The 25,240-nt window shown below is 44.4% G+C and overlaps 3 protein-coding genes across 3 annotated transcripts; all 3 read left to right on the top strand.

The window, feature by feature from the left end:
- Positions 1–4,014: 4,014 nt before the first annotated feature.
- On the top strand, positions 4,015–4,989 carry LOC115790372 (olfactory receptor 2AT4-like). Its single transcript, XM_030744210.1, has one exon. The coding sequence runs from the start codon at positions 4,015–4,017 to the stop codon at positions 4,987–4,989; it is 975 nt and encodes a 324-aa protein (XP_030600070.1).
- Positions 4,990–10,570: 5,581 nt separating this feature from the next.
- On the top strand, positions 10,571–12,146 carry LOC115790371 (olfactory receptor 52E8-like). Its single transcript, XM_030744209.1, has 2 exons — positions 10,571–11,522; positions 12,121–12,146. The coding sequence occupies exons 1-2, from the start codon at positions 10,571–10,573 to the stop codon at positions 12,144–12,146; spliced, it is 978 nt and encodes a 325-aa protein (XP_030600069.1).
- Positions 12,147–17,691: 5,545 nt separating this feature from the next.
- On the top strand, positions 17,692–18,669 carry LOC115791040 (olfactory receptor 1500-like). The gene has a single exon (XM_030745125.1). The coding sequence runs from the start codon at positions 17,692–17,694 to the stop codon at positions 18,667–18,669; it is 978 nt and encodes a 325-aa protein (XP_030600985.1).
- The last annotated feature ends 6,571 nt before the right edge of the window (positions 18,670–25,240 follow it).

Genomic DNA, 25,240 nt, shown 5'->3' with positions numbered 1-25,240 from the left:
GGGGTTGTTCTTATTTTCTTCAATTAATGATGAGTAGTAAGATGTCCTAGCTTTACGGAGGGCTTTTTTATAGAGCAGCAAACTCTTTTTCCAGGCTAAATGAGCATCTTCTAATTTAGTGAGATGCCATTCCCTCTCCAGCTTACGGGTTATAGCTGCACATTTGTGAATGATACCACACAGTCAGGAACTTCTGATCTGAGGCTTTCTTTTTCAGAGGAGCCACAGTATCCAAAGGCGTACGCAGTATGGATGTAAAACTATTGAGAGCAGAGTTTAGGTAGCTGCTCTGCACTGTGTTGGCAAATGGCACTGAAGAGCATAATAATGAAGGATTTATAATCCTTAAACGTCACTACAGCACTTTCACAAAGACTTCTACTGTAATAAAACGTATTCCCCACTGCTGTGTAATCCATTAAAGTAACTGTAAATGTTACTAAGAAATGATCAGACAGGAGGGGGCTTTCAGGGAATACTGTTAATGTCATCTACCAGCTATGTGGCAGGCAGAAAGAGAACCCCAATGCAGGACATGCCAGGCAAAGGTAAAAGAAAATTCCACTTTATTTACTGGTGTTCAACATAAAGCCAGACTAGGCAGAGCTGGTAGCAAAACTCAGGGCACAAAATACTAGACTTAATACCAAGGAAGAGCAGGACACACAGCAGGAGAAACATACAAAGACAACACAACAACAGGCAGCAAAAACACGGGACTTAAATACACAGAAGGGCTGATGAGGGAAGAGGAAACAGGTGGGAACACAGGTGATGCTGATTATCTTGACAAGACTGGGGAAGCAAAACTGAAGACAACAGACAGGGACCAGACAACTATCAAAGTAAAAGAGGAAGACAGAAGAGGGAGACAAAGACACAGATTTGGCACCAGGAAAACATAAGGAACTAGAAATAACAAACTGAAGCCCAATACACAGATAACAAAAAACACTGGGCCACCGGCCCAGGACCATGACAGTTAAGTCTTCAGTTTCTATGCCATATGTCAGGACAAGATCCAGAGTATGATTAAAATGGTGGGTGGGCTCCTTTACATTTTGAGAGAAGCCAATTAAATCTAATAATAGATTAAATGCAGTGTTGAGGCTGTCATTTTCAGCATCTACATGGATGTTAAAATCACCCACTATAATTATTTTATCTGAACTTGTCATGGCGTGCTGTGTGGCAAATGGAGGCAGACCCCAAAATGCAGGACACGCAGGCAAATGTAACAGAAAGGTGGTATATTGAGAAATGATACATGAACAGAGCTAAACAGGGCTGGATGGGAGCCCGGAATTAAATACTAACGGACAGGGCAACACAGCAAAGGGAATGTAGACGATGATGCAACAAGGAACAGACACAGACTGAGCATTTAAATACACACACTAGGTTATCGGGGAACAGGCAACAGGTGAGGGGCAAAGCTGAACGTAATTAACCAGACGAGACAAGGGGAAGCAAAACTAAACACAAAGCACCAGGAACACAGGACTATCAAAGTAAAACAGGAAACACATACAGACACAGGACAGAGATGCAGGGGAGATAGGAACAAAAGGAACTAAACCAAAACTATAACAAAAGAAAACTAATAAACATAATCAGAGTTATAACTTAAACAAAACCAAAAGAACACAAAACACTGGGCCACTGGCCCAGGACCATGACAGAACTGAGCACTAAATCAGCTGAAAAGTCTGAGAAATCAGACAGAAACTGAGTAAGGACCAGGTGGACAATAGACAATAACAAATAAAACGTTTTGTTAATTTCCCAATTAGGATAGACAAGACTAAAGACTTTCAAAAGAATTACACTTTGTCTGGGTCTTTGATTAATAAGCTGGAATTGAAGATTGCTGCTACTTGTGGTGTCTGTACTGCTATGTTAAATTCTATAAATGCATATATGGTCTGTTTCCTTAAAGCCTTTGTTGGTTTGTGCAGAAGGGTAACTTGAGATGCAGCACAAAGGAATGCAAAGAGGGCCCTTGTAGAGTCTCTGGCCTTCCATATAAGGAGTTGACCATATGTCCAGTATAAGGTTGTAGGTTGAAGTTGTTTTCATAGCCATGTATGAAAAGTTAGGAATGTGGGGGGTTTTACCAACCCTATATAACCTTTGTTTTCCCCTTGCTGAGTTGAGTTAGGGTGACTGGAAATACCCTCTCCCAGGCTGCAAGGAAAAGCGCCTGTTTTGATATTGTCTTTTTGTAATAAACTTTGTATATGCATTAAGACTTTGTCAGCGAAGGATTTCTTCAAACACAACATTATGGCATCAAGATCAAGAAACAACATACTCCTCCTCCTCGACCTGTGCTTCGAGCATTATGACAGTCAGTGCGACTTGGGGTGTTGATTAATTTAAACTAACATATTCATCCTGCTGTAACCAGGTTTGTGTAAGGCAGAATAAATTAATATATTGATTTTATGTACACTATACATGCTTCTCTTAGACACTATTAATAAAGGCATTGCATACATTTTCATTGTTCTGCAGATGATACCCAGCTTTATCTATCCATGAAATCCTTCAGCTGATCCAAAATGCTGCAGCTAGAGTACTGACAGGGACTAGAAAGAGAGAGCATATTTCTCCCATATTGGCTTTCCTTCATTGGCCTCCTGCTAAATTCAGAATTTAATTTTAAATTCCTTCTTTTTCACAGACATACTGTAGTCTTGAATAATCAGGCCCCGCCTTAGTAGTACCATAGTACCATATCACTCCAATAGAGCACTTCACTCTCAGACTGCTGGCTTACTTGTGGTTCCTAGGATACTTAAGAGTAGAATGGGAGGCAGAGCCTTCAGCTTTCAGGCCCCTCTTCTGTGGAACTAGCCTCTCGTTTGACTTCAAGTAGCAGACACTCTCACTACTTTTAATATTAGCCTTAAAACTTTCCTTTCCTTTTTATAGTTAGGGCTGGATCAAGTGACCATGAACCATCCCGTAGTTATGCTGCAATAGGCCTAGGCTGCTGGGGTGGTGATTCATTCACTTCTTTTCACTCTGGTTATAGACCACTCTGCATTTAATCATTAGTTATTTTTAATCTCTGGCTCTCTTCCATAGCATGTCTTTTGTCCTGTCTCTCTCTCCCCTCAGCCCAAACCGGCCACAGCAGATGACTGCCCCTCCCTGAGCCTGGTTCTGCTGGAGGTTTCTTCCTGTTAAAAGGGAGTTTTTCCTTCCCACTGTTGCCAAGTGCTGCTCGTTTTGACTGTTGGGTTTTCTCATTGTATAGTTGTATACTGTTTACAATATAAAGCACCTTGAGATGACTGTTTGTTTTGATTTGGCACTATGTAAATAAAACTGAATTGAATTGAATATTCTTTATTAAACCTTAAAAGCAGAAACAAATCAAATTAAAAAACAACAAAAAAACTATTTTTTGTATTTCAGTGTGTCACACAATCAATACTTTGAACAAGTACATTGTTCACTTTGCTGATCGTCAGAGTAATTGTTGGAGGTCTTTCTCTTGTCTTAAAAAATAATATAAATAAAACTGCACTGATTGATCCACTGAGAATACAAAGATGACATATAACACACCTTCATCACAAGGTCGTACTCCAAGAAGCCTTTTTAAGCAGAGAACCAACAGGCAACACAGCAGTGTATGCTCACTGCTGTGTATGAGAAAGGTACATGTAATCTTAGCTAATTAAAGTTTTACTCATACTTATGTTTTTGTATATTGTGAAGGATTCACCATAAAATTATATGTCAAACTGTAAATGTAAACTTAAAGACTCTGCTAAAAGAAATAAATGAAAACAGGATTTTAAAATAATAATTTATAATATTAAAAATATAGATGCATGAAATGCTTTGATATAGTTTAGAGTACAATTACAGTTGGATAAACTGGTTCATTACATGTTGCACTGTACTCTGAGTTTAAATGTCATCATGTAAATGAGGCTTAACTGTTTTATCTCAAGCATTGTATGTTTACCAGTGTTTTCAGGAAGTTCCTGACCCGTCATGGCTCAGCAAAATCAAAGCATTGTGACTGAGTTCATCCTTACTGGATTCCCTGGACTTCATCAAGAGTACTATGGTCTTGTCTCAGCTGCATTGTTTTTGGTATATTTGGTAACTATGATTGCAAATGCTACAGTTATTTTTTTATTTGCAACTGACCGCAGCCTTCATAAGCCAATGTATTATATCATTCTAAATCTGAGTGTATGCGACGTTCTCTTTAGCACAACCACTTTACCCAAGATCATAACCAAATATTGGTTTCAGTCAGGGAGCATTTCATTTACTGCCTGTTTTGTCCAAATGTACTTTGTTCACTATCTTGGTACAGTTAATTCTTATATTCTCTTTCAGATGGCTTTAGACAGGTATTTGGCTATCTGCCATCCTCTCAGATATCCACATCTTCTCACAACATCTAATATTTTAATTCTGAGTATTACTGCATGGATTACTGCTAAGGCATGTCCTCTGATGTTAGTTATAAGGGCATATCCTCTTCCTTACTGTGCTTCGAACATAATCAGTCAGTGCTACTGTGATCATATTGGCATAACAATGTTGGCATGCACTGACAGGGCACCTTATGCCGTTCCTGCTTTCATATTTGCCATGGTTGCACTATTGGGGCCTCTGGCGTTTATAATTTTTTCATATTGTGCCATAATTATAGCAGTTTACAAGATAGCAAATGTGCAGGGTCGCCTGAAATCACTGTCCACTTGTAGCACTCAGCTGATAATAATCTCCCTCTATTATTTACCCAGATGTTTTGTATATTTAGCCAGCAATGTTGGTATTACATTTAGTGCTGATGTGCGAGTAGTGATCATCATGGTCTACAGCCTTTCCCCCCCAATGATCAATCCACTCATATACTGTTTAAGAGCTAAGGACATGAGAGATAGCTTATTGAAACTATTCTGCAAAAGAACTGTAGCACAAAAAATGCAGATTGCAACTATTAGTAGCTAATAAATATCACCTCTTTTACACAGGCCTCAATTTATGCCAAGGGACATAACAGAGAGGCAAAAGGCTTCTTGTGTAGCATTAAGGAGTCTTTTGCTGGGTAGGCATTATTTGATTTTCAGTGGTATCCGTTGTGGGGTATGGAGAAGACAATGTTAAGAAATTTTGCATTTTATGACATGTGATTGAATATAACTGTTGCTTCTATTGACCCCAGAATTTACTGCAGAGATCTTTCAAGTTAGTGTCAGAGCATGAGTGGAGCTCTGTCCTTATCCAAATAGGGTGAACTTAGAATTCACAATATCTTAATATAATAATAAACCCACAAGTACCAGAACTTTACTGTCAACTAATATCCAAGTGTGTGTGTGTGTGTGTCTATATATATATAATGTGTGTGTGTGTGTGTGTGTGTGTGTTTGAATTATTTAAGCAATATTAAGTAATAAGTAATAATTAAGTAATGTTACAATATATATACTATAAAGATTGATATTCAGCAGTCAGTATTTTGTGGGAAATGGGGATAAAAAAGAATCACTTGTGATTTTTTCTATCTATGGAAAGTGCTATATAAATTAAATGTTCCCTACTTTTACAATAGTTTCCCTTTTTCTCCTCTATTAGGTGCTCATCACAAATTCTGTCCAGTTTTGTGTATCATTTAAAAATTGGTAGTGTGGTCCACTCTTTAGCTTCATCCCTTTTACACCTAAAATCATAATAAGTACCTTGTTGAGACTTAGAGAGGCCTCTTCTCAACTGATAGTGAACTGCTAAATTCACACATCAACACAGTGTTTGAACAGCTGTGTCTGTGAGTGCTCCTGAATTCATAAGGCTACATGAAAATAAGTAACAGTCAAAGGATGCACTCTTGTGGCGAGCCTATGGAGGTAAATACGGTGTCTCAGAGATGGGGGGAGGACTAGCAGCAATCTTCTACTCCAGATTATTAACAATAGACCTAGACAAAGTTTGAATTCATTTGAAACCCTTGGACACAATTCTCAGACTTTATATCTGATTTAGTGGTCAGTTCAGATAAAATAATTACAGCTGGTGATTTTAACATCCACCTAGATGCTGAAAATGACAGCCTCAGAACTACATCTATTATTGGACTCAGCTGGCTTCTCTCAAATGAGCTCACCGACATCTTTGATCACAGAACCTGAACATTTAATAGTATTCCCTGAAAAAACTCTTACAGAAATTGATTACAAAGCAGTGGGGAGTAAATTTGTTATTTACTCCCCTGCATCAAGGGAACAGTTTACCATGATGTCTCTCCACAGAGTTTACCTTGCCTGGGATAGGTTTAATGGGGCCCCACCCTGGAGCCAGGCCTGGGGAGGGAGCTTGAAGGAGAACATCTGGTGGCTGGGCAGTAGCCCGAAGGGAAGATATGGGCCTGCATTCCTGTAGGGCACATGTGTCAGTCTCAAGGCCCGCGGGTCAGATCCTGCTTGCCATATTATATGTGGCCTGCCAGATGATTTCATATGGCTATTATTAATGGCCCGCGGGTAAGTAGCGCTCCCACCACTTATACTACAAATCCAGCAATGCACTGCAACAGATGCCACACAGGCCAAGACCCACTAACCCTTTTTCCCGTGTTGCTAATGACACATTGATCAGTGATCAGCTGATAAAAACATCGGTCAGTGCTTTTTACAGTGACATCTAAGCTACCCAGACCCCCAAAAAATGGCCAAGCGAAAAGTGGAAAACAGAGGTTTTCCAAACGTGGGAGGCAGAGGACCTGATCGCTGACATCAGAGGTAAACCGTGTGTCTCTTTTCCTCGGCTGCGATGTGTGGGAAAGAGCGGATTGGTGGAATGGATGCAGGAGAAGATGCAGAGGGAGACCTGCACAGGTGAGCTGACAGTGCATCACTGCTCACACACCTGGAAACGCTGCGCAGCAAAGTCCTAAAGACAGAACACGTCATAAGCACCGTAACACAGACAGTGCAGAGGCAAAGCTTTAAATCACTGTCAGTTTCTGTCTTTTCTGGAGGAAATACCTTCTGAATTTGGTGGTGTGCCTTATCACACAGGTGCCATGAGCTGTCTGAGGAAATCTGTCGATTCATAGAAAGCAAAATAAAAGTCTAAGCAGGGCTCCCGGATAAAAGTTGGCTTGGTGAGTCGGCCTTTCTCTGCAATATAATGAAGCATCTTAATGCATTAAACCTGCAGCTTCGGGGACCTGCAAGAGGTGCAAATACAAAAAGGGAAATTATGCCACTTTCAATGTTGCCAAAAAAAATCAGACTAAGTCTCCACCATTGTGTTTGCAGCTGCTCTTTTTTTGCTGAGAAACTGGACACACTGCGCAGTTTATGCAGTGTTTTTTTAATTATATTTCTTTTCAAAAATTTAAAAAAATATATATATAATTTTATATTCTATTTAATGTAAGGAAAACGTTGCTGTATTCTGGCCATTCAGATTCATAATGCTGATTAAAATATTTTAAGTTTTAGACTGTTTTAGACGCGTCGTAGGGGTCAGGTGCAATATGTATCGGGCGGCGGCCAAGGGCAGAGGCCCCGGTGGACCGATCACTGGCAATTGAGGCTGGCTACCAGGACACAGAATGTCACCTCTCAGCTGGTGAAGAAGCCTGAGCTAGTGCGTGAGTCTGAGAGATACAGGCTAGATATAGTCGGACTCACCTCAACACATGGCCTGGACTCTGGAACCAGTCTCCTGGAGAGGGGCTGGACTCTGTTCCAGTCTGGAGTTGCCCTTGGTGAGAGGCAGCAAGCTGGGGTGGGTATACTTGTGTCCCCTCAACTTGCTGCCTGTAAGGTGGAGTTTTCAATGCTCATGTGGGCAATGACAGTGAGGAACGACCTGCCTGATCCGAACCCGAGTGATGTTTTGTTATTGGACTTCTGTGCAAACCACAGTTTGTCCATAATGAACACCATGTTCAAACATGTCCATAAGTGCATGTGGCACCAGGACAGATTATCAGATCTGCAGCTGTATGTTGTGGACACTCAGGTGAAGAGAGGAGCTGAGCTTTCAACTCATCACCACCTGGTGAACAGACCTGGCACACCTAAACATATAGAGTGGATGCAGTGGGAACACCTGGCAGAGAGCTCAGTCTGCCAGATCTTCAACTCCCACCTCCAGCAGAACTTTGATAGCATGCTGAGGGAGGCTGGGGCTGCTGTTCCGCAACTCCTTTTTTGCTCAGTTGCAGGGTTGTTGGTGCCTGTTGTGGTGGAAATTCTGGAACTAGATAATAGACACTGGAGGTGAAGGGCCCCATCAAGTTGAAGAAAAAGTCATAATGGACTTGATTAGTCTGTGGGACTCTGGAGGCAGCAGATGGGTACCAGCAGGCCAAGTGATACGCAGCTTCTACCACCTGAAGGACATCTCCAGGCTCCCGCCAATACTTTTAGACTCTGCAACTGAAATTCTCATTCATGCCGTCATCACATCCTGCCTGCTTTGGACTGTAGGAGGAAACCAGAACACCCAGAGAAAACCCATACAGGCATAAGGAGAACACAAACTCCACACAGAAAAGCCCCAGCCAACTAGAAAGTTTGAAACAGAAACTTTCTTGTTGCAAGGCTGGAGTGCTTACTACTGCATGCCTAAAATCAAGTCTCAGCTTTGTTTCACTGTCTAATCTACAAGTGCATGATAGCTCAGCCGCACACATTTTGACTCTTTCATGTACACTCTCCTTTAGTACAAATTAGGGATGCGCCGATCCGATATTCAGTATCAGTATCGGTCCGATACTGGCCTAAATTACTGGATCGGATATCGGAAAGAAATAAAAAAACGTAATCCGATACATTAAATAACGTTTCGCTCACATTAGCTGCATTACAGGGCTCAGTCGTCTTGTTCTTCTTGTGGGTTTGCGGTTGACCAAACCAGCTTAGAGCTGCATTACCGCCACCTACTGGAATGGAGTGGGGGATCAGGAGTTAGAAAACAACCCCCTCAGATGTCTGTGTAGATTCTCAGTTATCCAGGTCATAGTAGTCTCTGGAGCTTGAAAAAGGCGACTGGACTTCTTTTTGTTTCTTGAAGACGTTTCACCTCTCATCCGAAAGGCTTCTTCAGTTCTCAACCAAATGGTGGAGAGACCCAGGTATTTAAACCCCTGTGGGCGTAGTCCCCTGGAGGTGGTTATGACCCTCTATTGATCATGTGCTTGAACACATGTGCCCAGGTGTGAAGGGGGCGTGGGTCATATTTAATCAGTGGTTTCAGTTGAAACCAATTTAGGACTCCGCTCCATTGTTTCCTGTGGCCTATTGAGGTCACTGGAACAAAGGTGTGAATGGGGGTTGAGACGTCTGGGAAGGGAGCTCAGGACAGCACTGTAAGCGGGGGAAAGTTGGTGACGTAATCCACCTCCTCTGTTCAATGATGGTTGTTCACAGTGGACATAGATGGCTTCTTTCACTCCTCTTTCAGAGGAGTGGACATAGATGGACATAGATGGCTTCTTTCAGAGGAGTGAAAGAAGCCATCTATGTCCATAGATGGCTTCTTTTCAGAGGAGTGAAAGAAGCCATCTATGTCCATAGATGGCTTCTTTTCAGAGGAGTGAAAGAAGCCATCTATGTCCATCTATGTCCACTCCTCTGAAAGAGGAGTGAAAGAAGCCATCTATGTCCAGAAAAGCGCTGTACAATAATTAAAACACAATATCACCCCCCCCCCCCCCCCCCCCCCCCCCAGAAAACACTATGTTAAAAACATAATAACATTACCATATTAAAAGAAAAAGAATAAAAATAAAGTCAGAAACCAGAAAGCGTGGTTAAACAGAAAAGTTTTCAACTATTTTTTAAATGATGCCACAGAGTCAGCTAAATGGAGCTGGAGTGGTAAACAGTTCCAGAGCTTTGGTGCCACTGCCTAAAAAGCTCTGCCCGCCCTGGTCCTTAGTCTTGTATGTGGGACAACTAAAAGACTTTGATTTTGTTGTGTGAGAGACTGTTGACTTCTTTTTTAAAAAAATTCTGTTTTTATGTTTTTAAATGCCTGGATCAATTTTAAATATCGGATTTATATCGGTTTAGGCCGATATCCAAATGTAAAATATCGGTATCGGACATAAAAAAGTGGTATCGTGCCATCCCTAGTACAAATGTCTTCAGAATTAAATTCTTGGCACAGAATTTCAGAGTCAGTGCACCCCTAAATCTTTAGAAAACAGCACTTGGGGACATTCTGGCCAAGGAAAATGGATTACAAACCAGCTTGACAGGAAAAAAGAAAGCTGTCCCACTGAGGATACAGGTCAGGCTTCATAAAAGGTGGATGCTGCCTGCCACCCAGACACTAGAGTTTAGAATATAGAGTTGCAATCAGAAAAAGGCAAGAGGTAGATTCAAAGTGTAAGGGAGAGCATCAAAATAATTCGATCATGGGATACTAAATGAAACATTCTTTTTTAAATATCTACTACATTATATTGCATGTTAGTATATTCTGTAAATATTTCAAAGGTCTAAGTAATTTTACCTTTCAGTTCTGTAATTTACATTTTTGTTCTTATGAAATTTTATTTGTAGCTGAAATTATGATCACCAATGTTACAAGGATGAAAAGTTTCCTCATCCTTGGATTTCCAGGACTTTCACCACAGTATTATGGACCTGTATCAGCTCTGCTTTTTTTCATTTACTTAGCTATTGCAGTGGGAAACATTTTCATTCTATCATTTGTTGCTTATGAAAAGTCCCTGCAAAAACCAACATATCTGGTCTTTTGTCACCTGGCACTGAACGATTTAACATTCGGCACTTTGACACTGCCAAATATCATATATAGGTATTGGTTTGATAATGGCACTATTTCATTTTATGGTTGTTTTACTCAGATGTTTTTTGTTCATTATTTGGGATCAGCTGTGTCTTTCATCTTGTTGGTAATGGCTCTTGATCGATTTATTGCAATTTGTATTCCTCTCCGTTATCCTGTTCTAGTTACAAACAAAATCATATCTGTGCTGTGTGGGTTTGCTTGGTTCATACCTCTGCCTTTGATGGTAGCTATTGTACTCCATGCCCTAACTTTGTCTTTCTGTAAATCAAACATCATTGCTCAATGCTACTGCGACCACATATCTATAACAAGCCAGGCATGTGGAGAGAATGTTAGAATTGTTGTAGTCACTTCACTGTGTGTAGCCATGTTTTGTCTTTTGCTTCCTCTTGCATTCATTTTGTTTTCCTACATTTCTGTTATTGTGGTTATTTTGAAAATGTCCAGTGATGCAGGGCGCAAAAGAACCTTATCCACTTGTACTCCACAAATATTCATCACATGTCTCTTTTACCTACCCAGATGTTTTGTTTATGTGGCTACCACTGTTGGATTTTCTTTCAGCTTAGATATTCGGATTGTGTTAATATTGCTGTATAGTCTTCTTCCAGCTGCTCTGAATCCAGTCATATATTGTTTCAAGACTAAAGACATTAAGCACACTTTGATGAAGAGGCTGCAAAAAGCGAAAATTGGAATTGAGATAAAACTTTCCCCTTAATATTTAACTCTGAGAAGTGAATTAGTATGCACCTGATAAGCCAAAAGCAGGATTTACCTTTCCCAGACACTTCTGTGAAAGTAACACTATCTTCATCATCCAGTTTCTTTTCAACTATTTCCCTCTCAAATCTAAATCCCAACCCCATTATTTCTTTTTTGTGCACATTTTTCATACATAATGACCATGGAAAATTGTTTGGAAAGTGTCACTTCTCATACAAAGTATAATGGTCAAAATCTATGCTGTAAAAATATGCTTTGCAACCTAAGTGACCCATATCATGAAACATCAGGGGTATGAAATGAGAATGAATCGATTTATCTTCTCACTGAAAATGCTTACACATTTCCACTTGAACACATATTTATAAACGGACATGAGATGGCTATTTTTGTTGGTACTGTTGTTGTTTAAAGCATATACACATTTAGATGGGTAAACAACACATTTTCTTTCTCATTTTGTTCTTCAAATAAGTAATTATAACATTAGTATCCATGTCATTTAATGTTTAAAACATGTAAAATGTACTCTGCTTCTTTGTAACCATCTTGTAATTATAAAATACTAGGTGATGTCTTAGATATGGACTAACAATTGTTACTGATCAGACTATTGTTAACTGTGTATGTGATTCTGGACTTATACAGACACACAAAGAATTAAACACAGACATGCATGCAGCCTCTTGTTATGCCTCCATATTCTTTGACATTCACAGTCTACAGGGTTTACAATTTTTAACAGTACATAACATAAAGCCATAACAATTATTAATAAGGTTTTCAGACAACACACTTGAGAAGCTGTATAAATTGATTGTTACACGCTCAGCTCCATCTTTACTACAACAAACCGGTGCAGTGTCCACATCACTGCAGACGCAGCCCCAATCCATCTGTCAATCTCCTGCTCCCTTCTCCCATCACTCGTGAACAAGACCCTGAGATACTTCTACCCCATCCTCCTGGGGCAGCAACCCGTCCCTGAGCCATAGTGGGCACTCCACCTTTTCCGGGTGAGGACCATGGCCTCAGACTTAGAGGGGCAAATTCTTATGCCAGCTGCTTCACACGCGGCTCCAAACTGTTCCACTGCGAGCTGGAGGCCACCGCCTGATGAAGCCAAAAGGACTGCATCATCAAAAAGCAGAGATGAGATTCTGAGGACACCAAGGCAGAAGCCTTCCACCAAAAATACGAATATGAATACGAATATGAATACCTTTATTAGTCCCACAATGGGGAAATTACAGTTAACAGAACACCCAAGAAGTTCTGTTCATAAAAATTATATAACAAAGAGCAGGCCTGGTGAAGTGCAACACCCACAGGAAATGAGTCCGACTTATTGCCAGCAATACTGACCAAGCTCTCACTACGGTTGTACAGGGACTAAATGACCAGACATCCCATACTTCCCCAGTATCCCCCACAGGATACCCCAAGGGATGTGGTCAAATGCCTTCTCCAAGTCCACAAAACACATGTAGACGGAATGGGCAAAGTCCCACACACACACATTCTAATACCCTTGAGAAGACAAAGAGCTGGTCCAGCATTCCAAGACCAGGACGAAAACCAAATTGTTCCTCTTGGATCTAACATTCAACTATGGACCCTCTTTTTTAGCACCTGGCATAGACCTTACTGGAGAGGCTGAGGAGTGTGATCCCGATAGTTAGAGCATACTCTCTGGTCCCCCTTCTTAAAGATGGGGACCACCACCCTGGTCTGCCAATCCAGTGGCACTGCCCTAGATCACCATGCAATGTTGCAGAGGCATGTCAACAAAGATAGCTCTGCAACATCCAGAGTCTTCAGGAACTCAAGGTGAATCCACCCCAGGTACCCTGCCACCAAGGAGTTGTTTAAATACCTCAGTGACCTCACCCCAAGTGATGGGTGACTCTGCTTCCATTACAGAAATGTGTCAGTGGGATTTAGGAGGTTGTCAAAGTATTTCTTCCACCGCCCAACTATGGCCTCAGTTGTAGTCGGCAGCGCCCCACCTGCACTATAAACTGCGTGAGCAGAGCATCATTTTCCGCACAGGAGACTGGTTCCAGAGCCCGGGCCATACATTGAGGCAAGTCTGACTATATCTAGCTGGTATCTCTCAGACTCACGCACTAGCTCAGGCCCCTTCACCACCAGAGAGGTTACATTCTGTGTCTCAATAGCAAGTCTCAATAGCCAGTGATCAGTCCGCTAGTCCCTCTGCCCTTGGCTATCACCCAACACACACTATACTCAACATCTATGATGCCTCCTGTGGGTGGTGGGCCTACAGGAGGGCGGGCCCTTGCCTTCTGTTTGGGCTGCACCCAGACAGGCACCATGGGCTAATGCCTGGGCACCAGACGTGAGTCTCCCTCGAGCTCCCTCCCCAGGTTTGGCTCCAGGGTGGGGCCCCAGTAACCCTATCCTGACCAGGGTAAACAGTTCCCTTGGTGTATCTTCCAAAGGGGTCACTGGAATAATTCTTTGTCTGGCCCCTCACCCAGGACCAATTTGCTGTGACAGACCCTACCAGGGGGCAAAACCCCCAGACAACATTGCTCCTGGGATTACTGTGACACACAAACCCTTCCACCACAATAAGGTGGTTATTCACGGAGGAGTTAAATGTGATCCATCTATCTTTATTAGTTGGCTATGTAGGCTTTTAAGATGACAGTAATTAGACTGTTACTTAAGAAGCCATCACTTGACCCAGCTGTCTTAGCTAATTATCGGCCATTTTTCAGCCTTCCTTTTCTCTCAAAAAATGCTTAACAGAGTAGTTGTAAAACAGCCATCTGATCATCCGCAGAAGAACGGTTTATTTGAAGAGTGTCAGTCAGGTTTCAGAATTTATCATAGCGCAGAAACAGCATTTATGAAGGTTACAAATGAGCTTCTTATGGCTTCTGACTGTGGACTCATATCTGTGCTTGTCTTGTTAGAGCTCAGTGCAGCATTCAGTACTGTTTACCATAATATTTTATTACAGAGATTAGAGCGTGCCATAAATATTAAGGGTACTGCACTGCAGTGGTTTGAATCATACTTATCTAATAGAGTCCTATTTGTTCTTCACACACTAAAGTGGAGTTCCACAGGGTTCTGCGCTAGGACCAATTCTATAAACACTATACGGGCTTCTGTTAGGCAGTATCATTAGAAAGCATTGCATACATTTTCATAGTTATACAGATGAAACCCAGCTCTATCTATCCACGATGCCCGATGACACACATCAATTAGCTAAACTGCAGGAATGTCTGAAAGACTCAAAGGCTTGGATGACCTCTAATTTCCCAAATTCAGATGAAACTGAAGTTATTGTACTTGGCCCTACTGTCATGTATCAACTGTGTGGCAGGCAGGAAGGGGACCCCAAGGCAGATGAGGTAAGGAAAACAGTCTTTATTAGGCGTAGTGCAGGGTAACGCCAGGAGTAAAAAACCACAAAACTGAAACATAAATAGACGTGAACAGAAAACCAGGAAGAACACGGGAGGTACACAGCCGGGGAGCAAACGATGACGACACGACGACAGGCAGAGAAAACACAGGACTTAAATACACAGAAGGGCTGATGAGGGAAGAGGAAACAGGTGGGAACACAGGTGATGCTGATTATGTAGACAGGGGGAAGCAAAACTGAAGACAACAGACATGGACCAGACAATTATCAAAAATAAAACAGGAAGTGACTAGACCAGGTACATGTAGACTTGACACAGGGAAACAAGGGACTAGAGAAAAACAGGAATACAGAAGAGAGCAAAACACAATCCGAGAATAAAACTGAAATAGCACCAAAAGAACATAAAACCCTGGGCCACTGGCCCAGGACATGACACCTACAAACCTTAGAAACATGGTGTCTCACCAAATACTTACACTGGATAGCTTTATTTTGGCCTCTAGTAACACTGTGAGGGATCTTGGAGTCCTTTGTGATCAGGACATGTCTTTGCACATATTAATGTAGGACTGCTTTTTTGCATTTGCTGAACATTTCTAAAATTAGAAACATCCTATCTCAGAGTGATGCTGAAAAAATAATTCATGCATTTGCTTATTTTTCTTCCCACTGTCATCAAGTGCTTGCTCAAGGGGGTAATTTAAGAAGAAGAAGAAGAAACAGCCTTTATTGTCCCACAGAGGGGAAATTTGGGTGTAACAGCAGCCGCAGTTATTATAAATATAAATAAAGATATAATAATTCACACTATTAAGAAAAGAATATATATAAAATCAACAAACAATATTAACCTTAATACTACTAATAATAATAACACTATATACAATGTACATGATGTGCCTGTGTGTTGAACCTTAACAGGCCGGACTATTTACAGTATATTATATATTATCCTACATTGTGTAGGCTATTGTGGTTTTTGTTGGGAGCAGTGATGGTTATAAAGTCTTACAGCTGCTGGGAGGAAGGATCTGCGGTAACGCTCCTTTGTGCATTTAGGATGCAGCAGTCTGTCACTGAAGGAGCTCTCCAGCTCAGCAACAGTTTCATGCATGGGATGGGAGACCTTGTCCATCAGTGATGTTATTTTGGTCAGAGTCCTTCTGTCTCCCACCACCTGCACTGAGTCGAGAGGACATCCTAGGACAGAGCTGGCTTTCCTGATGAGCTTGTCTATCCTCTTCCTCTCAGCTGTAGATAAGCTGCTGCTCCAACATACTGCTGCATAGAAGATGGCTGATGCCACCACAGAGTCATAGAAGGTCTTCAGGAGTGTCCCCTGCACTCCAAAAGACCTCAGCCTTCTCAGCAGGTAGAGTCTGCTCTGACCCTTCCTGTAGAGCGCATCAGTGTTATGAGTCCAGTCCAGTTTATTGTTTAGGTGAACACCCAGGTACTTATAAGAGTCCACTATCTCAATGTCCACTCCCTGGATGTTCACCGGTGTCCGTGTGGTGGGTCTGCGCCTGCGGAAATCCACCACCAGCTCCTTGGTTTTAGCGGCGTTGATCAGGAGGTGGTTCCCCTGGCACCAGTCCACAAAGTCCTGAGTCCACTGTCTGTACTCTGAGTCATCCTCACCTGTGATGAGGCCAACTATGGCAGAGTCGTCAGAGAACTTCTGCAGATGGCAGCGTGGGGAGTTGATGGAGAAGTCTGCAGTGTAGAGGGTGAAGAGGAACGGTGCCAGCACAGTTCCCTGTGGGGCCCCCGTACTGCAGACCAGCCTGTCAGAGACACAGCCCTGTGTCCTCACGTACTGTGGGCGGTCAGTGAGGTAGTCCAGTATCCACTCGGAGATGTGGTGGTCCACTCCTGACAGTTCCAGCTTGTCTCTCAGAAGTCCTGGCTGGATGGTGTTAAAAGCACTGGAGAAATCAAAGAACATGATCCTCACAGTGCTTCCAGGCTTCTCCAGGTGGGTCAGAGCTCAGTGCAGGAGGTAGATGATGGCGTCATCCACCCCGATGCCAGGCCGGTAGGCGAACTGCAGCGGGTCCAACGAAGACGACACCATGAGGCGTAGATGGTTGAGGACCAGCCTCTCGAGGGTCTTCATTAGATGCGATGTCAGGGCTACCGGCCTGTAGCTGCTAAGATCCTTTGGATGTTTGGTCTTTGGTACCAGTACCACACAGGAGGTCTTCCACAATTGTGGTACTTTCCCCAGCTTCAAGCTCAGGTTGAACATGTATCCCATGATGCCACACAGCTGATCTGCGCAGCACCTCATTTTGACTGTTGTTATTATTGTATGGTCTTTAGCCTACAATATAATGCCCATTGAGGTGAGCTTTTGTTGTGATTTATATAAAATAACATTACACTGAAATTTCTTCTTTGGTTACTTGCTTTAAAGAAATATTTTTTTTAGTATTACACAGAGAAGTTCTGACAGTCAACAATATAGACCTTTCATCACATGGGAGTTGTTTCCTCTGAGTTTTCTTCACTGCATCATTCTCATTAGACCAGACTACTGAAAACTTTTACAATATAAAAGACTGCTGTTGTAAGAACATCATGTTCTTTCAGACTTAGAGGTGATAAGAGCAGAGATAATGAATCATTATTCCAATTGAATATCCAACTGTGCTCAAAGTTTGTGTCGTTTTTGTTAAGACTAAAGTATTGTTTTTTTAATTTTAGTTTTGGTTTAATGTTGTTTTTGTGTATACATGACTATGAAATACACCAATATTACCAATATAAAGGATTTTATTATCACTGGATTTCCTGGACTTCCTCCTGAATATTATGGTCCCGTGTCTGTGCTTCTTCTTCTGGTTTTTCTCGCTATTGTGATTGGAAATGGTTTCACTATAGCTGTAATCATTTGTGAGCGTACTCTGCACAAACCAATATATGTGATCTTTTTTAACCTTGCAATGACAGACATGTGCTTCGGCATGGTAACTCTTCCAAAAATCATAGCCAGATACTGGTGGAAAGACATGATATCTTCATTTGGAGCTTGCTTTACACAGATGTATTTTGTTCATTCTTTGGGAGCTACTCATTCTTTCATTTTGCTGATGATGGCTTTGGATCGCTTTGTTGCCATAGGGTTTCCATTCAAATATCCAGTTATATTTACAAACAAAGCAGTGTCTGTTGCTTGTACCATGTGCTGGGTTTTAACATTCATGCGTGTGTTGGGAACTGTGTTCCATGCCTTGACTTTGCCTTACTGTGACCAAAATATTATCATGCAGTGTTACTGTGATCATGTATCAATAACTCGGCTGGCATGTGGCGATGATGTGGCATATGTGAACAGTGTTGCAGTTGCTAATTCAATGGTCACTCTCCTGGTTCCTTTAACAGTCATAATATTATCTTATTTTTCTGTCATCATAGCTGTTCTTACTATGTCTCACACTGAGAGGCATCACAAAGTGCTGTCCACTTGTGCTCCTCAGATCTTTATTACCTGCCTTTACTATGTGCCGAGATGTTTTGTTTATCTCGCTAACCTTGTGGGGTTTAATTTCAGTCTTCTTGCTCGGGTTATTATTACAATGATGTACAGCCTCACAACTCCTGTTGTTAATCCAGTGATCTACTGTTTCAAGACCAAAGACATTAAGAACGCTTTGATGCAGAGATTTAATAATAGAAAAGTAAACATTGCAATCAAAACTTACTGCAAATGAATTGTTAATCAGCAGCATTGGCAAACCACATGGGTTGGCCGTGCAAGACTGAAAACTTCTATTTTATTTTATTGAGAAGACTAACAACAGGTAATTTTTTAAAAAAATGATGAAAAGCTCACAAATTATGGATGCAAATTTGTGTATGTTAGATTAGCTAACTCATTTTAAGGTTTGTAGTTTTATTTTATTTATTCATTGAAACCATTTTTAAAATGGGTGTGATTAAGTCTATTATACACCTTTTTAAATCTGAAGTTGTTTTTGCCTCCGCCTAAATGAAAAAAACAAACTCAGAAAAGCTTTCTACTTGTTATAACAATTATAGTACAATTCATTTCAATCTGTTCATGTATCTACATTTGAGATGTTCTCAGCACATGTAGCTTTTTTATTATTAAAAACCTAAGGTCCAATAGCCTATTGTGAAGTATGCTTTAATTATATATTAATGTAATCTCTTTACTTGGGTTTCATTTATACAATTTAAAAAGAGAGAGAGGATAATATAACCTTCCTTCCCTTTTCTCTTTAAAGAACACTCCAGTGATATCCATTACTCCATTAGTGGCAGTGGCGCAGTGGGTAGGCACTCGCCTTGCAGCTGGAGGGTTGTGTGTTTTGCCCAGGTTGTGTCCTTGGGCAAGACACTTAAACCACATTGCCTAACGGTAGCACCAGTCTCTGGCTGCATGACTGCAGATGCTCGTCTCTGGATGAGTGATGAGTGATCTGGAACGATCATTTCGTTGTGTGCACAATGACAATGAGCACACAACATCTAATATATGTGTCAAATAGATAATCTTTGCTAAATTAGCAGAGTACAGCATCCAAAAAGTCTTCAAATCACAGCTTAGTCTTGACGTCCTATAACTGTGGGCTGTAACAGACCACATGCTTATGGCGCATTTCGGTCCGGGTGGTGCAGGTTTGAGTCCTGGCCTGTCACCAGTTTGCCCACATGTCTTCCCCCATGAATAAAAACCGCTGTGGCCAAAAATGGGAAAATAAATAACCAATGTTGCTTTTTAAAAGCCTACAGGTGTTATCAGGTGATAAACGTTATCATGTTTTACTCCTTAATTTTAGAACAGTTAAATGCACATAGTATATTGAAGGTATGTGCAAGAAACCCTTTTATATATTTGAGTATTCAGAATATTTAGATGACTTTATAGACTGAACTCTTAGATTACGTTGACTTGACTGACTCTCATTTTACACTCTCCTGGACACAGTAATTTTTTATGAATAAAAGTGAATTGAATTGAATTGAATTGAATTGAATAAGCGCAAATGACAGTCAAGACCCTGACCCACTGCCCGAGACACACTGCATCTGACCTCTACAACGCCTCCTATAGTTGGTATGCCTACAGGAGGGTCGGCTCATGCCTCCTCTTCACATGTGACCATAGGTCAGGGTAGAGATGTAGATCAACCATTAAATTGACAGCTTTGCATCAATGCAGACACAGCTCCAATCAGTCTGTCTATCTCCCACTCTGATCAGATTGGAAGTGTGGTCTTCGGAGAAGATGTTCATCACTGCTGCAGCAGCCCAGCACCCAAGATTTGTCCAAGCTGCAGCAATCCAGTGCCCATACCTCATTGCAGCTGTTCAGGACAGTTCCCCTCTGGTCAGTTCACCTCTGTCCAGGTCCATGCCAGTTCCTGTATCAAGGACAAGGGTCAGCAAGAATCTTTCCGTCTCTTCTCCTGGGTCATCCAAAACCAGGCCCCTGGTTCTCAACCTAGGTTAGCCAACACCAACACCAAGCCCAAACCTGCCCTAGCTCCAAAGGTGAAGGTGGATAGGTCCCAGCCTGTCCCTGTCCCCAGAATGGTCAACACCAGGACTTCCCTAGAGACTGCTCTGCCCAGGGTAACCCAAAAACTGCTTTGCCCAAGGCCCCTGTGTTGTTTTTGCCAGCTCCTCAAATTGCTGCTTTTCCTGAGCTCTGTCTATTTTCTGTGCTGGCTACCCAAGAGAATGCTGCTTCCTAGACTACCTACCTGGACCCTCCCAGAGACTGAACCCCAGCTGGTCTATTCTGCACAGCCCCAACCAGATGAGTCCCTGTGCCTTCCCAGCCTACAGAGAGTTCAGTGTACCTGGTGCAACCCAACCATGAGTATCCTGTGTAGCACCAATCAGGTGGAGCCTGACTATGTTGAGCCTGTTGTTGCTGAGCCTGCTGAGCCTACTAGCCCTGAGTATCCCAAGTATGGGGCTCCAAAGCCACCTAAGTCTGAGGCTGAGCCGGAGGATCCCAAGTGTCCGGAGCCTGTGGGTTGCAAGCTGCCTGTGTCACGATGAGGGGCTGTGTGCGGAGGGAAAGGACCCAAGTGCAGGACTGACGCAGATGTAAACTAAAAACGACTTTATTTCAAAAATACAAAAAATACAAAACTCTAAATCTCCACCAGGGCAGGAACAAACTAGAAGCCTGGGAGAAACCAAAAACCAAAACACATAGCTAGGAAGGGAACACTGGGGGAAAACAATGATGACGACGCAACAATGAACAAAGGAAGACTCAGGGCTTAAATACACACAAAGGAATTAGGGCAAGTGGAAACAACAGGGGATGACAGGTGAACCAAATGAGACTAATGACAAAGGGGAAGCAAAACTAAACACAAAGCACAAGGAACACAAGACTGTCACAATAAAACAGGAACTGACCTAACCAAAAACATGCTGACTTAACAGACTGACAAAGGGAGTGAGAACATGACCAACTAAACCAGACCTGGGACAAAGGAGAGACACTAAGAAACACAGAACTAAACCAAAGGAAACCTAAATACAAGAGGGTCATGACTTACACACACACGGGAGTATAGGGAAAACCAGAACATAAAAAGCCAAAACAGAAAACAAAGAAACTAAGATTCAAATACTAAACTATAACCAAAACTAGAAATAGAACAGAACTTCACAAATAGAAACCAAAACACTGGGCCACCGGCCCAGGACCATGACAGTTCCCCCCCCCTCAAGGGCCGGCTCCAGACGGCCCAAAACACGAAAACAAAAGCCAGACCTGGGTGGGCGGCGGGGGACCAGGATGGAGGGCTCGAGACAAAAACAAAACAAAACCCCAAGGAGCAACAATGTCCAAAAAACAAACCAGAAAAGAAACAGAAGGCAGCAGCACAAGGCTGGAAAAATGTCCAAACAAAAGAAAACAATTCTGGAGGCCGACCGCGCTCCCAGCGGCAGCTGCGATGAAGGCGAGCAGGAGGCCGACCGCGCTCCTAGAGGCGGCGGCGGAGATGAAGGCGAGCAGGAGGCCGGCCGCGCTCTCAGCGGCGGCGGCGATGAAGGCGAGCAGGAGGCCGACCGCGCTCCCAGCGGCGGCGGCGACGAGGACGAGACAGGACTGGAGGCCGACCACGCTCCCAGCGGCGGCGACGACGATGAAGGCGAGCAGGCTCAAGGGACTCGAAAGGCTCCAGACACTTGAAAGGCTCAGAAACACTAGAAGAGCCAGGGAACTTGAAGGAGCCAGGAAACTTGAAAGAGCCATGCTGCTGAACAGGAGGCCGACCGCGCTCCCAGCGGCGGCGAAGACGAGCAGGGGGCCGACCGCGCTCCCAGCGGCGGTGACGAGACAGGACAGGAGGCCGGCCGCGCTCCCAGCGGCGGCGACGAGACAGGACAGGAGGCCGGCCGCGATCCCAGCGGCGGCGACGAGACAGGACAGGAGGCTCGGACAGAGCGTGACTTTCCAGCATGAGCTCAGGCCAAGCGGGACCCTCCAGCACGGGTTCTGGCTGAGCAGCATGCACAGGCTCTGGCGCAGGACCCTCTGGCTCAGGGAGCTCGGGCTGAGCAGAACCCTCCGGACGCTCGGACTGAGCGGGACGCACGGGCTCTGGCGCAGGACCCTCAGGACTCTCAGGACGCTCGGACTGAGCGGGACGCACGGGCTCTGGCGCAGGACCCTGAGGACTCTCAGGAGGCTCGGACTGAGCGGGACGCACGGGCTCTGGCGCAGGACCCTCAGGACTCTCAGGACGCTCGGACTGAGCGGGACGCACGGGCTCTGGCGCAGGACCCTCAGGACTCTCAGGAGGCTCGGACTGAGCGGGACGCACGGGCTCTGGCGCAGGCTGGGGCTGCTTTGCAGGGCGCGCAGTCGTCTCCTCCGACGGCTGGGGCTGCTTTGGGGATTGTTCGGGTGAGTCTGATAGTGGTGGTGAAGACAGATGAAGTGCAGGCTGAGGCGGAGCGGAGGCCCGTGGTGCAGGCTGAGGCGGAGCAGAGGAGGGAGCTAAGGGAGTGACCAAAGGGACCGAAGGGGAAGGAGCTGAGGTGATAGGAGGGAGTGAGGGGACTAAAGGAACCAAAACTGAAGGGACCGAAGCTAAGGGAAGTGGAGCTGAGGGCGCTAAAGGAACTGAAGCTGATGCTGAGGGAGCTGGGACCAAAGGGACTGGGACTGAGGCTGCAGGGGGAACCAAAACTAAAGGAGCTGACTGAGTGCGAGGCAGAGCTACAGGAGCTGACTGAGTGCGAGGCAGAGCTACAGGGGCTGACTGAGTGCGAGGCAGAGCTACAGGAGCTGACTGAGTGCAAGGCAGAGCTACAGGAGCTGACTGAGTGCGAGGCAGAGCCACAGGAGCTGACTGAGTGCGAGGGAGAGCCACAGGGGCTGACTGAGAGCTAGGGAGAGCGGAGGCTGGAGCTACAGCTGACTGGGATAGAGCGGAGGCTGGAGCTACAGCTGACTGGGATAGAGCGGAGGCTGGAGCTACAGCTGACTGGGATAGAGGGGAGGCTGGAGCTACAGCTGACTGGGATAGAGGGAGAGCCACAGAGGCTGACTGAGACCCTGCTGCTGCAGCTAACGCTGAAAACTGATGCGATGGCTTGGACCTAGCTGCCCCCACCCGCGGAACAGGAACGGGTGCAGAGGTCAGCCCGTCCGTGGCTGCCCCCACCCGCGGAGCAGGTACGGGTACAGAGGTCAGCCCGTCCGTGGCTGCCCCCACCCGCGGAACAGGTACGGGTGCAGAGGTCAGCCCGTCCGTGGCTGCCCCCACCCGCGGAACAGGTACGGGTGCAGAGGTCAGCCCGTCCGTGGCTGCCCCCACCCGCGGAACAGGTACGGGTGCAGAGGGAGCTGGAGCTAAGGGAGCAGGGCGAGCAGAGGGAGCTGGAGCTAAGGGAGCAGGGCGAGCAGAGGGAGCTAAGGGAGCCGAGTGAGCAGAGGGAGCTGAGAGAGCTGGGTGGACAGGGGGAGCTGGAGCTACAAGAACCTGAGGGACTGGAGCTGAAACTAAAGCTAAGGGAGCAGGAGCTAAGGGAGCTGAAACAGAAGAGGGTGAGAAACCAGGGAGGATTATTTCCACAATGAAGTCCTTTATTAATGCCGGTAGGAAATCCAAAAACCTTGGGTGGGCGGACACCAGTCTGTGAACAATATGCTTCACTGCTTCCCGAGCCCCTTCATCGGGCAGCTCGAACCATTGTGCACAGAGTGCCGATACAGAGTCAGTGAATTCCTGTTGAAATTCCTCTGGTGTGTAAATAATCCCGGATGAGGTGTGATTATCAGAGAGATCCGTATGTGTGGCACTCACAAATTGTCCGGTGGTTTCACTAACAGGGGCAGTAGATGATGGTGGTTTTTGCTGCGGAGAGCCACGCTTCCTCCTGCCTGTATGAACAGGAAGCGCAGCAGCGGCAGGCTCTTCCTCCCACTGATGTGCCAGGAACGCAGCGGGTGAAGAGCAGGCTGGTGCCGATGACGAAGGCGGCGTATTCCACTGAGGTGGAGAGGAGAAATACCCGTCTTCTCTAATCTCCGTCATGACGGGCAGAGTATAGGCAGCTGTTGCAGCAGGCAGCTGCCGAAACAAAGCATGAGCTCGTGACGGAGGTGGGGAGCGGCGACGGCGAGGCTTCCTCCTCCAGCCGGGCCCTCCCAGGGCGAGGCGCGTGCCGACGAACCGTGACTCGTCTTCACAAGCGAGCCATGGCTCACACACGTCGGGCTCGAAAAAACTGTAGTCCGCTGGGTCCATAGGGGTTGCGTCGTTCTGTCACGATGAGGGGCTGTGTGCGGAGGGAAAGGACCCAAGTGCAGGACTGACGCAGATGTAAACTAAAAACGACTTTATTTCAAAAATACAAAAAATACAAAACTCTAAATCTCCACCAGGGCAGGAACAAACTAGAAGCCTGGGAGAAACCAAAAACCAAAACACACAGCTAGGAAGGGAACACTGGGGGAAAACAATGACAACGACGCAACAATGAACAAAGGAAGACTCAGGGCTTAAATACACACAAGGGAATTAGGGCAAGTGGAAACAACAGGGGATGACAGGTGAACCAAATGAGACTAATGACAAAGGGGAAGCAAAACTAAACACAAAGCACAAGGAACACAAGACTGTCAAAATAAAACAGGAACTGACCTAACCAAAAACATGCTGACTTAATAGACTGACAAAGGGAGTGAGAACATGACCAACTAAACCAGACCTGGGACAAAGGAGAGACACTAAGAAACACAGAACTAAACCAAAGGGAACCTAAATACAAGAGGGT

Source organism: Archocentrus centrarchus, chromosome 13 (assembly GCF_007364275.1).
Source record: "Archocentrus centrarchus isolate MPI-CPG fArcCen1 chromosome 13, fArcCen1, whole genome shotgun sequence".
Taxonomy (NCBI): Eukaryota; Metazoa; Chordata; class Actinopteri; order Cichliformes; family Cichlidae; genus Archocentrus; species Archocentrus centrarchus.
The sequence above is the reverse complement of the archived record's forward strand: the minus strand, read 5'-3'. Positions and strand labels throughout refer to the sequence as shown.

Bases quoted from the DNA above. Each gene is read 5' to 3' on its own strand.
- LOC115790371 (XM_030744209.1), top strand. From the start codon at position 10,571: ATGATCACCAATGTTACAAGGATGAAAAGTTTCCTCATCCTTGGATTT. The intron at 11,523-12,120 runs AACTTTCCCCTT...AGGTGATGTCTT, and splicing joins GAAAATTGGAATTGAGATAA to AGATATGGACTAACAATTGT.
- LOC115791040 (XM_030745125.1), top strand. From the start codon at position 17,692: ATGACTATGAAATACACCAATATTACCAATATAAAGGATTTTATTATC.
- LOC115790372 (XM_030744210.1), top strand. From the start codon at position 4,015: ATGGCTCAGCAAAATCAAAGCATTGTGACTGAGTTCATCCTTACTGGA.